Below are 14,493 nucleotides of genomic sequence, written 5' to 3' on the forward strand. Positions count from 1 at the left end.
TGAGGTGGTCCTTTAACTCATTTCGCTGGGGATCTCCTGGTGCCCACCCAAGGATCCCTGGGGGTCCCCGGACCCCACTTTGAAAACCAAAGTATTAGGGAAGATTGCTGACTGCATGGCTGCACATGAATCCATAGTCTGTTCTATGTGTAGCACCCGGGATTCAAACTCAGGTCCCCCCACTGAGCCAAAGGGTCATCCCCATGGACTGGCGAGATGTCTTTTCACGCTATCAGGTATTGAGTCATTGATAACAATCAGTAATAGTATACACAGTAGGCTATAGTATAATATTTAAGTGAACACATTATTAATCCGACCAAGCACTTATTTGAATGACGTACTAGCTGCTTATTTTATTCAGCCAAACAGGCTCTCAGAGTTGGTTCGGAAATATTCCAAGATCCAGAATCTGTCAAGTTAACCAGGGAATGTTGGGGGAGAACAGAATTGAGCAATGTTATGAATTCTTTATACAGTAGAAATTTAGTAGGCTTGGCTTTAGGCCTAGCAAGGTCTAAGCATGAAGGTTTAAGAAACAACACAGCAAAAACAAAACAACAGATTACATAATGAATAAAGCGTGACAGAGCGCAGTAATTGCCCACAAAATGTCCCGTATAAATGATGAGGAAGTGCTGCCCTCATAACAAATGATTGTTTAAAGTAGAGGTCCTACTGAGTTTATACGGCAGGACAAACATAGGGAAGATGATGATGATGATGAGGGTCCAACCAACCAACAAGCAGTGAAAGTTACTGGTGCAACTCTCTCTCTCTCTCTCTCTGGTGACATCAGCAGAGAGAGAGAGAGAGTGAGAGAGAGAGAGAGAGAGAGAGAGAGAGGGCAAAATAAATACTTTTTGGTAGAGATAGACTTTTGGTAGGGAGGGGGCATATAGGTAGACAGGGGGGGGGGCAGAGAGAGAAGAGACAGACAGACAGACAGACAGACAGACAGACAGACAGACAGACAGACAGACAGACAGACAAAGAGAGAGAGAGACAGAGAGAGACTGTTGTTAGGGGGGAGAGAAAGAGAGAGAAAGGGGAGTGTGTGTGTGTGTGTGTGTGTGTGTGTGTGTGTGTGTGTGTGTGTGTGTGTGTGTGTGTGTGTGTGTGTGTGTGTGTGTGTGTGTGTGTGTGTGTGTGTGTGTGTGAGAGAGAGAGAGAGTGAGAGAGAGAGAGAGAGAGAGAGAGAGAGAGAGAGAGAGAGAGAGAGAGAGAGAGGTTGACTGACTCTGGGTAGAGTGGAGTCAGAGTGTGTTTCGGAGTCATTCTTACAACTCCTGACGCACCAGCAGTGTTGTTGCGCAGCTCTGATGAACAAACTCTCCACAACTCTTACTTTTATCACTTACCATGGCACGGAGCGACGTTCACTAGGCGGTTACTTATAATACGCCACACTTGAGCTTATTTCTGGCATTGGAAAACTTAATTTCAGGGAGTTTCATTTTTTTTTTTTTTTTTTTAAATAACAGAAACAGTTTATGTTATTTTTAAGGAAACAGTGGAGACATTTTACGCGTCGATTTGAGTGATGCGCGGCTGAAAGTTTCGGAAGGAAAGCGTGTTTTATCCCACAGCAGGTCTCGGAGGATCGAGCTGCATCTCGTAAGAAGGGGGACCCGTGGACCTGTGGAGCGGCTCAATGAGCTCCTGAATGAGCGGCGCTTCTAATCGATCTCCTCGGGAAACTCAAGTCCCAACTTCCCGAAACATCAGCGAACTTTAGTCTATCGGCTTAACATTTTTTCCATTTCTTTCCCTCATTTTTCTCCCTTGGACCTTCATCTACTACTACTACAGCCTTTTTCGTGTTTCATTCCGCGGATTTCCACTTCTTTTAAACTTTTATTCCCCCCACGTTGGTTTATTTTTCCTGACTGGATAACATCATGATGCCGGGGGGGAAGCGTGCTGCTGCGCTCCCGGGGCTTTGGGCTCTGCTGTGCGGGCTGCTGCTGCTGGCCGCCCCGCCGCCGGCGGACGGCTGTCCCCAGAGGTGCAGCTGCTCCGGGTCCCATGTGGACTGCCAGGGCCAGGGCTTCAGGACCGTCCCCAAGGGGGTCCCCAGGAACGCCGAGCGACTGTAAGTCACTTTTTTTTGGTAACGAATAAAGCGTTTTGATTGATTGATTGATTGATTGATTGAAGACTTTATTAGAAGTTTAATAGGAAAAGGTACAGTTTCATGACGGTACAGTTGGTTCACTGGCGGTCTGACACCCACTGGTACAAGGTCTACTAAAAGGAGATCGTAGAAAAGCACTTGGCTTATTAAACCGTTGAAGTATCTCATATAACAATAAGTCGTTTTGCCTTAGTGCAGTACGTGGTTCTCAAACTTGAAGGTCTCCCGTCAACTTTGACAGTATACAAATGGAACTAACGGGTCCATTTGGTTCCATTTGTATACTGTCAAAGTTACAGACTTGTGTAAGGGTCAATTTAGACCCCCATAAAGGAACTAGTTACCTAGAGAGTCCTTGAAATACACTTTGAGAAGTTAAACCACTTCTCCAAACTTTGAAATGTGAAGGTAGGAACCATACTGTCAAAGTTACAGACGTGTAAGGGTCAATTTAGACCATTATAAAGGAACATATCTAGAGTCTAGATATGTTCCTTTATAATGGTCCAGAGTAGTCCTTGAAATAGCCTACATTTTGAGAACCACTGGCTTAGTGCAGTGGTTCTCCAAACTTTTTTCATATCAAGGACCCCCAAATTGACACTTTATTATTAGCCCGCGCGGACGGACCCCCATTTGAAAAGATACGCCACGGTCACTCGAGTCGCCCCCATATAAGATACTTTTTACGGCTCTCAACCATGTTCATACAATGTTAATTCAACTCTGAGAGTGTAGCCTACAAACGCGTCCATTTGGTTCCATATTACACTCTTAGAGTTACAGACCCCCTAAGGGTCCATTTGGTTCCTAGCTAGCAACCTATCTAATCTATCAGAGCCCACTTTAATTGAGAACCAATGCTAGTGACCCATTTCTGTGATTAATTAAGCCTAATAAGCAACAGGTTTTCTTGTCTTTATACGCTGGTCTTCACCGGTGCACGGCTGCAGCTGCTTCCATTAATTAACGGTGATCAATAAAGTCACCGTTGCTCACCCAGGGAACCGTTTCCCTGAGTCGTTTGCTTATTGTCATGTTGTCATACTTGAGGTTAATTGCGTTAAGCCAGTTAGACTATTATCCTCTTTATTGTGACTGACATATTTATCAACTTTGTTAATTAGCTATGTACAGGGATTATGCATGCCTCATTATATGGTGGTTTTAGCCAACTTCAACAGGATGCAGGAGAAGAAAAAAAAAAGTGGTTATCATGTTATCTTGCATTCTAGATAGATAGCCTCTATAGGCCTATACGTTTATTATGCGGGGGCCAGGGGACATACATACTGTATGCCTACTGAAGCATGGACAGAACAAGACAGTTGAGGAGAGCTTGAATAAAGTGTAGCCTAAACTTTGATGTACTGTTAAACACTCAGGCGGACAGTTTGAGAACCAAGAGATTGAATGACTTCAACAATATTGCGAGGAACTGCTGAGGAAATGAATGCAATGCACAGAGAGCTCATTCAAGTTTTAACCCATCTAGGCCTGGGATTATTGACTGCTTTAACTATTGAAAAACAGCAGATATAGAAGCTCACAGCGCGCGCTGCAAGCTTGTAGATCTGTTATTTTTGAAAAATTGTGAAAATTCGAATTTTGACCCGATTCTAAGTGTCTTTTGAATCCTTCAAAGGTTTTTTGAAAAACCCTATGTTTCTATGTCAGCAATCTGGCCAGCCATCGTCAAAGAAAAGGTCCTTTTCACTTGAACTGGAGCTCTAGTCTGTTCTTGAGAGACCACTATGTCAGTGGTTCTCAAACCTTTTCATGTGAAGGACCCCCAAAATGATATTTATTTGGCCACGGACCCGCATCTCAAAATATTTAGTTCCAGGGACCACCCAGAAGCTAAATTTGAGTTACAAACGTTGGCTTTGAAAATACATATTCAAAGATTTGCACACATTTTCACGACTTTTTCAAAAATAGCAGATCTACAAGCTCGCAGCGCGGCACTCGGTGCCGCGCTGTGAGCTTGTATATCTGCTATTTTTCACTGGTTAAAGCATTCAATAATTTTAGGCCTAAACCAAGGTCATTGTGTCAACATAATTAGGCCTACTGTCTCTAATCTCATCATTCCCCAAATGTTCACCTCACAGTCATAATATCTAGACTTAAAAAAAACGTCTATTTGGCTTTCTGACACAAAAATAGTCTTGTTCTCAAAGTGGGGTCCTGGGACTTTATAAAATGATTAGTTAATATAGTGGCACAATCATTTTTAACCACTTATATGTTGGTCATTTAAAAACAGCAGATCTACAAGGCTAGCTTGTACATCTGCTTATACATTTCGGGGCCCCTGGCACAAAACATATTCAGGGGCCTTTTCCACAAAAGAACCAGTGCCGTTCAACTTTCTTGGAACCTTGGTTCGTTCTTGCGAACTGGCCGCGAACCGGCTTGCGTTTCCACCAGATTGAATCAGAGGAACCGAGGATTTTGTGGTTCCCGTTCCGAACCAACTTTTACGGTTCAGAACCAACTCCGGTTCTCGGTGGAAAAGCTCACCTCTGGTTCATCCCATAGGCGGGAGAAAGAACCCAAACCGGTTCTTTGCCGGTCGAAAAGCTCCCTCAGATGGGGGTCTGCAGCCAAATACATTTGAATTTGTGGGTCCTTGGCATGAAAAAGTTTGAGAACTAACGGTCCTCCTCACACTTTTTCCTGATCTGGGGTCTCAGTGTACCAAGACCAAAGGAATGAGGAAGTAACATGAATTAACATTTTATTACTAAAGGCAGAAATCATGACCTCTAGCTTGATCCTAAATGCACATGCACAGACACGCGCGCACACGGGCGCACACGCGCGCGCACACACACACACACACACACACACACACACACACACACACACACACACACACACACACACACACACACACACACACACACACACACACACACACCTAACCTGTTAGGGTATGGAAGCCATTATGCGTGGTAACGGAGCAGCTTAAAGCCCTGCGGGGATCAACAACAAACCCTAAGCCCTGAGACAACAAACACAATCAGTGGAGACACAGTGGAGGGAGAGAGGAGGGGCGCAGAGGGAGAGAGACATAGAGACAGAGTGGAGGGAGAGAGAAGGGAGAGAGTCATAGAGACAGAGTGGAGGGAGAGAGAAGGGGCTCAGAGGGAGAGAGTCATAGAGCAATATGTGCGAACAGACATTTAACCAACTTGTCAAAAGTTGCAGCCGATATCCCCGTTGTCATCCCTTATCTAAGGCTCAGTAGTCTGTCTACTGGCTACCAGGAGTCTGGTAGATCCGTTATCACCCTTAGTCTTGTCATTGCAATGCGCATGCACCAACACACGTTCAGAGGAATAATTTACTGGTCGTTGCCTCAGCGGGAATCGAACCTGGGCCTTTGGATTCGCTGCTAACCATTGCTGCTGAGTGAGCTAGAAGCTTTCCCCGCAGTACGGATGCTGCGGTTTGATAGCCTAGCACAGCCAGACAATCAACCCATGTTAAAACAAGGTGGGGATATACTGTATAGTGCAGTTAGTTAGCTGCATTAGCATATAGTCTGGCCAAGCCAGGCTAGGGGTTTGAGTGGTTAAGAACAGACCAAGCAAGCAGCCTTCCCCACAAAAGACATTCACACCCTGACTAAATACATACTTAGCCGCAGGGCTGCCGTCCTAGTTTTTTCCAACGAACCTAAACACAACGTTGGGGGGGGGTGGGGGGAAGCCCAGCCCTGCATTGTCATTGGTTCAATGCAATACAGAGAAAACATGGACACAGACATACATTACTTTTCCAACAAATGCGACTGAGGCGCGCCGTCTCAGGCGACCTTGAGCCACGTGATGCACCGCCGAGCGAGCGCGAGCAAGCGAGTCGCCGTGTCGAGCATTGCAACGGTCGCATGAGCCGACTCAGTGCCGTTACCGAGTTATGTCACGATATGGACAGAATAGTAAACCTCGTGCCCCCCCGACTTCCAGGCCCCCACCGTTGTGTTTAAGATCGCTGGCAAACGCCTGGTCGCGTGTGAGCGGGTCCTGGGTGGGAGGTGAGCTGAGCTGGGCTGGAGGGAGTGTGTGTGTGTGTGTGTGTGTGTGTGTGTGTGTGGGGGGGGGGGGGGGGGGGGGGGACTACTGCTAACCAGCCTCTTGCCAGGCAGACTCCCCTGGGTGAAATATTTGGTGTAGCAGCCCCCCCACCCCCCCACACACACCCCTTCTTCCTTCTTCTCGCTCCAGTGAGTCTATGTATAGAACTTTATATTTATGTTTCTTCCATTGATTTAACCAGGTCAAACTTTCATACTTCTCTCTCTTTCGTGTTTGCCTCTTTTCCCATGCACTCCATCATGCTCTCTCTCTCTCTCTCAAGCACGCACGCACGCACGCACGCACGCACGCACGCACGCACGGCATATGCAGTGGAGAGGGCAGCGTTGCCTTCAAGCATACATGATGTATTGTGAAGAGTTCCAGCAGGTTCATACTGTACTTAGCAGTACCTCCTCTGTGTATTGAAGTGTTTGGGGCGGTTAAGCAAAGGGCTGTAGTTTTGGGGGCCTTTTTGGTAGAGGTTAACAAGAGCCAAGTTAAGGCCGAGGGTTGGCCTGCAGTCTCCTTTTCAGTTCCTGATGATCAACGCACGTATGCACACGCGCGCGCGCACACACACACACACACACACACACACACACACACACACACACACACACACACACACACACACACACACACACACACACACACACACACACACACACACACACACACCACACTCATGAACAAACACACAGTACTCGCAGATTACCTCCGGCCAATCAATTCTGTAATGTCCTCCTTGGGAAGCCACTTGAGGCCTCATTTGCATCTAATTTGAGCCAAGGGGTTTTGGGTTTTGGGTTCTGTGTGTGTGTGTGTGTGTGTGTGTGTGTGTGTGTGTGTGTGTGTGTGTGTGTGTGTGTGTGTGTGTGTGTGTGTGTGTGTGTGTGTGTGTGTGTGTGTGTGTGTGTGTGTGTGTGTTGGGGGGGGGGGGGCTTTGTAGCCATAACAAGGCTAGCTAAAATGAAATGGGGAGGCACGGATGTTTTTCCTCCCTCCTGGGTCCAATTCACACCTGCCACACACATACACATGTACACGTGTGCACACACACACACACACACACACACACACGCACGCACGCACACACACACACACACACACACACACACACACACACACACACACACACACACACACACACACACACACACACACACACACACACACACACACACACACACACACACCCTGTTTGCATTGTGAACTTTTGTCCAAACTCCTGTGGAAGGCTGGGAAATCCGCTGGTTGGCGCTCTGATTGGTTTTTCATTTTGTGTTTTGAGGGGTTCTGTTTGTTTGTCCAGGCGGGCATGTGCTGGGCAAGTATCTTGGCATGCAAATGTCTATGTGTGTACGCACTACACACACATTATTGCACATACAGTATGCCAGGGTTCTCCAATTAGTTTTCCCCAAGGACCGAAATTATGTCTAGGGTACCAAGCCGAGGGCCACAGCATTGCAGGGGACGACGGTGGTGTTCCTGCTACTCCAGTGACAGCTCAGATATCGTCGTTGTCGGGTGAAAATCTTGTATGTCCACAACCGTTTGTTTCGCATTTATCATTTTAAAAATGATTTAAACTAGTGAAAACAGCCGATCTACAAGCACACAACGCCTCGCACCGCTGGGGGGAGGCGGGGGGTAAAGCAGTGTCCAATTCATTCCCTATGGGAGTCACATGGTTTTGAATAAGCATGCTGCTTTAACGCTGCCCTTAAGGCAAGAAGCAGCCATAAATTATGTTGCTTCTTCAAAACCATGTGACTTCCATAGGGAATGAATGTATTGGACGTTGCTTTACACCCCGCCTTCCCCCAGGGCAAGCGTAAAGCACATGCTTTGAATGTGTGTCTGAGGCCTAAGGGTCCCTTTGGAACCCCCTTTAAGATTCGTTAAAGGAAACCGTAAGGAATTGGGCCGTTAAAAGGGAATCGTTAAAGAGATATTTCACAACTTTTGGTAATTGTATCTACTCTGGCTTTTGGGAGCAGTCTTTAAAGGAGTAGTTCACCCCCAAAATGACTTTTTTTCCTATTGATTACTCATGCCATGGAGACTTGATTTCAATAATATTTTTAGTTTTTTGTTGCATTCCTAAGACAATAATGTTATTACAATAAATGTACCCCCATTGATTCCGAATGGGGGCCCAAATGTATTTGGGTCCCCATCCGGAATCAGTGGGGGTGAATTTACTATAATATTCTTTTTGTCTTAGGAATGCAACAAATACAAACAAATATCATTGAACTCAAGTCTCCATGGCATGAGTAATCAATAGGAAAAAAAAGTCATTTTGGGGGTGAACTACTCCTTTAAGTTGTTTGATTCAGTATTTCAATATTTGATATTGATTTAATCAGACACACCCCCTTCCTACAGTATACCAGTAAGACTCCCTAATCGGGAGATAAGCGACCGTAGGTCACATGTATACACAAAGAGTAGGGAGCAGTGTCCCCAAAAAATGTGGACGGATCCATGTTGATGACATGAGTGTAGACATACTGTGTACCGAGTTGAGTGATTTTAGGGCAAAAATTGGAGGAGCAGTGTCCAAAAATGTGTTTTGCAAGAATCGGCCTCATGGTGGCGCTAGAAGAGGGTCATGTGAGAAATGAGGGGTGGGGTCTCCGCGCCGCCGAGGCGGACGAATAGGTACCGGCCCCGGCTCTCCCGGTGGCTCCTAGGCCAAGTTAGGGCATTTTATGTGCGCTGCAGTGGCAGGGGGTCCTCCACTGGGGGCGCCACCACTTTTGCATCCGTTCTGGAGCACAAGGAGTCGGTGGTCCCCGGGAATTCCCCGTGAGCAGCCCCGTTGGGGTGGTCATTTGGTCATTTTTGCACATTTGGTCATTTTTTACATCTGGGGGTCCCCCAGGGACCTGGGGGTCCCTGGAGCTCCGGGGGTCCTTGGAGGTTGTAGTTTGGCAGGCAAGGAGTGTGTGTGCAAAATCTGGCATGGATCGGGGCAACGGTTGCGGAGATATGAGCAGGGCAAAAGTGTGACGTGTGAGGTGTGACGGACTGAAGCACGGACACCTGGTGGAGCTTTCTGTAGTAAGTGCGACCTACGGTCGCAACAAACTCATTGTAACTTCAAACTCCAGTCTGGAGTTTGAAGTTACGATTGTATATGGTGGCATGTCTGATAAAGTCAAAGTGAATATCAAATATCTAAATATTGAATCAAGCAACTTTCCCAGGTGTTCCCAAAAGCCTGATTAGAAGTGAAAAAAAAAGGTGAAATATCCCTTTGAGGAACTGGAATCGTTAACATCCTAAAAGATCTCAACCCTAGTCAAACCCTATATCTTCCTCCACTCCTCCTCTCTGTCTCTGTTTCATCAGCCTCTCACAAGGGTGTCAATTGGGTATGGCAGGGGTATGCAGCTGCCATACCCTGGGTCCAGGGCAGAAACTAAAAGTTACTTTTAAATAAAAATCCATGAATGCCTTGTAAAATGACAGTAAAATAAATACAAATGCAAAATGTAACAAAACGGTCACTTTAACAAGGTATTATAATTGTATTCTCCCCATCTTGACAAAATGGTATATTCCCAGGTTCCGCAGGTCAGCTGCACAGGTGCAATGCATTATTGTTAATTGTGGCACGTTTACTAACATGCCAAGTTTAGCTGCACTTGAACAACCGTTCCAGGCTGCCTTATCCAGCCCAAGAAACCATAGAAACGGGGGGAAAAGTAGAATGTACTTCTTAAAATAAATGTATCATGCCTGTTGCTAAGGTATGGCAACATGGCGCGCGTGCAAGACACCAGTCATGTTGCCATACCTTAGCTTTTTCTGTACTGGTCTCTCATATTCATGCTCTCTCCCTGCATACTACTCCTCTTGTCCCCACATCCATCTCTCTTCCTCTCCTTTCTCTCTCTATCACGTTCTCCTCCTAAGGAATGCCAGCTCCAGTTTGACTTCTCAAAGTCAAACTGTGTGTGTGTAGAATAGATACATGTTGTTTGTGTTTGGGAACGTGCAAAGTAAACATATCGTCACTGTCGGGCAGAAACCTCCAAATCTCCAAGTTTCGAATTTGTATGTTTTTTTTTTTTTTTCGTAAAGTGAAGCCCAGCTTCAACATTGTTGCACAAAACTAATGAAAATATCATATCTACACGCCTCGTATATCAGCTTTTTTTTTTTACTATGAATCATTTTGTAAATGATAAATACAAAACGAAAGGTTTTGGACATACAGGGTTTCCACTTTCCACCCGACAACAACAATATAATATATATGCTTACATATAATTTACAATACATACTTACATTACCACAAGTATGCATGCCTTTGTCTACAGTAGGTGTGTGTGTGTGTGTGTGTGTGTGTGTGTGTGTGTGTGTGTGTGTGTGTGTGTGTGTGTGTGTGTGTGTGTGTGTGTGTGTGTGTGTGTGTGTGTGTGTGTGTGTGTGTGTGTGTGTGTGTGTGTGTGTGTGTGTGTGTGTGTGTGTGTGTGTGTGCGCGCGCACACACCCTTGAAAATCAGAACGTGTGGATGAGCATTCGGACACCAATAAACACGCACACACACATCACACACACAAACGCGAGCGCGCACGTTCCAGCCTCTGCTCCTGGCTCTTATCAAAGCTCTGTGTTGATTGGTCGACAGACGTCTCTGCCCACCACACCCCAAGCTATGGAGCAGCATTCCATGGTGGGATTGGAATTTGTGCACGTGCGTGCACGCGAGTCAGTGTGTGTGTGTGTGTGTGTGTGCGTGCTCGTGCTGTTGGACCTGGAGCAGTACTGTTGTGATGCTGACCCATGCGTTGCACTGGATCAGATAGTACATGTTGACACAGCCCTCGTCCTCCCTGTGTGCACTCAACTCAGCTGGATCTGCAGCCGTGGATAATAGTCCATGGGCCATACGACATGTCGGTATCGGAAAGGTGGCAAAGGTTAACATGCATTTTTGAAAAGCTCTATATCTGTAGATTATATACAAGCTCACGAGTGCCGCGCTGTGAGCTTGTATATCTGCTATGTTTCAGTAGTTAAAGCATAAAATAATGATACACAATAATGTGTACCCGTTCTGAATGGATTAATTGAGTAAAACAAATATGAGTAACCTTTTTCCACATATGTACTTAGTTTACATTCCACCTCTGAGGATAAGCAGTAAAATGCTGTTGTGTTCAGTTGTTTATAGTCACTGGTATTGTAGAGGAGCGAGACCCCACAATGTGCAGCTAATGCAAGTCATACGAAGTGAACACCCACAATCACTGGGTCCACTCCAGTGGCTTTCTAAACTGTTCTCGTGCCCAAAGGCCAATGTGGGCCCGTCAACATAGTCCAAATAATCTCATGGCACACTTTGTATGCAGAGCAAAAAGATCGGATCTACAAGCTTGTAGATCTGCTACACTATTTTTGAGCGGTGTGTGTGGGTATGTGTGTGTGTGTGTGCGTGTCTGTCTGTCTGTCTGTATGTAGCCTGCAGTACCTTTTCTGACCACACATGTTAAGGGAGGGGCGCTGTTGTTCAGGCCAGGCCAGGCAAGGCACACTCACACGCACGCACACACGCACGCACGGACGCACACACACACACACACGCGCGTGCAGCCTCCACCGCTCAGTTCACACAAGTGTGATTTTTAAAGATGTGTGCCAACAATGTGATGTCACAACAAGGTGATGTCACAACAATGTGATGTCACAAAAGCTATAGACGATAGGCGTTTACAGTGACTCAGATACCGACAAGTTGTGCGGGTATTCATAACACTGAAGTCACAACAACATACCAGTTGTATTTTGCAAGGATCCCAAGGCAACACCATTTCAGAACCACTGGTCTAGACAATGATTTTTTTTATTAATTTGCTGTGAAATATGCAGTATACGAAAGTAGGTGTATTTTTTAGCTCACCATTCTGTATTTGTGCCTAAGGCCTTTACAGACAGGGTCCGATTTTTTGCAAAACCTTTCCTATAACTGTAAGCCCAACAACCTTCTCCATAAAATCTACCTTTTCTCCCAGGAGTGTAGAAAACAAAGCAAGTTTTCATATACAGCACAAATGAATATGACGGCTCATGAGACGTGTGTATAGAATATGACGGCTCAACCAGATGTATGTATAGTTGCAATCAGACACACACATGTGCACACACACAAAGACGTCAAACTTTTAGGATGCCAATATTTTGTTATGAATGCCATTTTTACCATTTTTGCCCTAAACCTAACCTCTAAACCTAACCCCAACCCCTAAAACCTAGCTCTAAAAAGCTTTCTTAACCATAAACAACAACATTTCTCTTGTGGGGGGGGGGGGGGTAGCAGGAAAATGGTCCACACATTCACGTGTGTGTGCGTGCACACATGCACGTGTGTGCGCATGCACGCACGCACGCACGCACGCACGCACGCACGCACGCACGCACGCACGCACGCACGCACGCACGCACGCACACACACACACACACACACACACACACACACACAGAGTAAGCCTGCTGTCTTAATTGATGAGGACGATTTAGAGTCCAAGCCTGTGGTAGTTTGTCATTGACATCGTCTAAAGTTGAAATGATGTCAATGACAAAGCGCCACAAGTCACGTTATGTTCAGTTAATGAATGTGTGTTTGAAATCCACACACTCAAAGGGTGTATATATATCATGCTTTAATGCTAAAGCTGGTTTGTGTGTGTGTGCGTGCGTGCATGCGTGCGCGGTGTGCACGTACATACGGTCATGTGCTTGCTTGTGAGTGTCTCTCTGTCTGTGTCTGTCTGTCTGCGAATCCTCGGTGCGACTGGAGCCGTTTGATGTTAACGAGCTATGTCGCTGTTGTGTTAGGCCACTGTCACCAAAGCAACACGTCGCAGCAGCCCTTCCACAGGCTTGATTGTGTGCGCTGGTGTGTGTGCTGCGTGCGTGCGTGTGTGTATGCGTGCGTGTGTGTGTGTGTGAGAGTGTGTGCATGTGCGTGTGTGTGTGTGTTATATGCAAGTTCCCTGTACGGTGATTTTCCCATTCCCGTCCTAATGTTCAGCGAAGCTCGATGTGACAGACTGTTTATGTTAAGCTGGAAGGATATGGAAGACCTCGGTCACTGCAGTGTGTGTGGGTGCGTGCGCATGTGTGCGTGCGCATGTGTGCGTGCGTGTGTACGTGTGCGCGCGTGTGGAAGAGGTCTCATAGCGCTAGGTTGCAGTTAGCAACCCTGTAAACACGGTCAAGATGCCAGGAAATCTCTCACTCTTTCTCTCGGCTGATCTTTCTTGCACATTTGCTTAAGTTTTTTATCTCTCCCTGTCCGGTGCTTCATGTTTCCGTCTCCTTCCTTCTCTCGCCCCTTCATCTCGCCGACCGTCTCTCGCCCGTTTCTCTACCCCTCCCCTCAACTGTTTTCTCAGGACGGAGCTTTTTGAGCCGTTATAGACGTTGAGTTTAAACCCATTCAGAACGGGTACACATTATTGTGTATCATTATTTTATGCTTTAACTATTGAAAAATAGCAGATATACAAGCTCACGCTGCGAGCTTGTAGATCTGCTATTTTTGGAAAAAGTCGTGAAAATGTGTGTAAATCTTTGAATATATGTATTTTCAAAGCGAACGTTTGTAACTCAAATTTTGCTTCTGGGGGGTCCCTGAAACTAGATATTTTGAGATGGGGGTCTGTGGCCAAATAAATATCATTTTGGGGGTCCTTCACATGAAAAAGTTTGAGCACTGACACAGTAGTCTCTCAAGAACACTTACTGAGCTCCAGTTAAGTGAAAAGGACCTTTTCTTTGACGATGGCTGGCCAGATTGCTGACATAGAAACATAGGGTTTTCAAAAAACCTTAGAAGGATTCAAAAGACACTTATAGAATTGGGTCAAAATTCTAGTTTTCATAATTAAAAAAAAATAGCAGATCTACAAGCTCCCAGCGCGGCACTCGGTGCTGCGCTGTGAGCTTGTATATCTGCTATTTTTTAATAGTTAAAGCATAAAATAATAATACACAATATAGTGTATCCGTTCTGAATGACAGAGCCAGAGCGTTACCAGGTCGCTCTCATCCCTAAGGAGGGTTGCCGGGCAATATGGACAAAGAAAAATATGGCGATACATTTGACCAAAATACCTTGATCGAATATGGTATTGTAATGTGTTGATAATATCAAATAAAAATAAAACAAATCTGTTGTGAGCTTCTAGATTGGCAATTTATATCTCTATTTTCATTTTGTTTTGAATCTTTTTTAATCGATTAAA

At 45.7% G+C, this 14,493-nt stretch overlaps 1 protein-coding gene across 1 annotated transcript in view; it reads left to right on the forward strand.

Annotated features, from left to right (window-relative positions):
• Positions 1–1,901: 1,901 nt before the first annotated feature.
• Positions 1,902–14,493, forward strand: part of slit3 (slit homolog 3) — a gene marked incomplete at both ends in the record, with an annotated part of 393,381 nt that continues 380,789 nt past the window's right edge. Inside the window, one exon of the mRNA XM_080746832.1 lies at positions 1,902–2,095. Within this exon, the coding sequence (XP_080602958.1) occupies positions 1,902–2,095 (194 nt within the window). The remainder of the gene's footprint in view (positions 2,096–14,493) is intronic.

The sequence above is a fragment of the Nannobrachium achirus genome (genome assembly GCF_963921795.1).
Source record: "Nannobrachium achirus genome assembly, chromosome: 17".
Lineage (NCBI taxonomy): Eukaryota > Metazoa > Chordata > Actinopteri > Myctophiformes > Myctophidae > Nannobrachium > Nannobrachium achirus.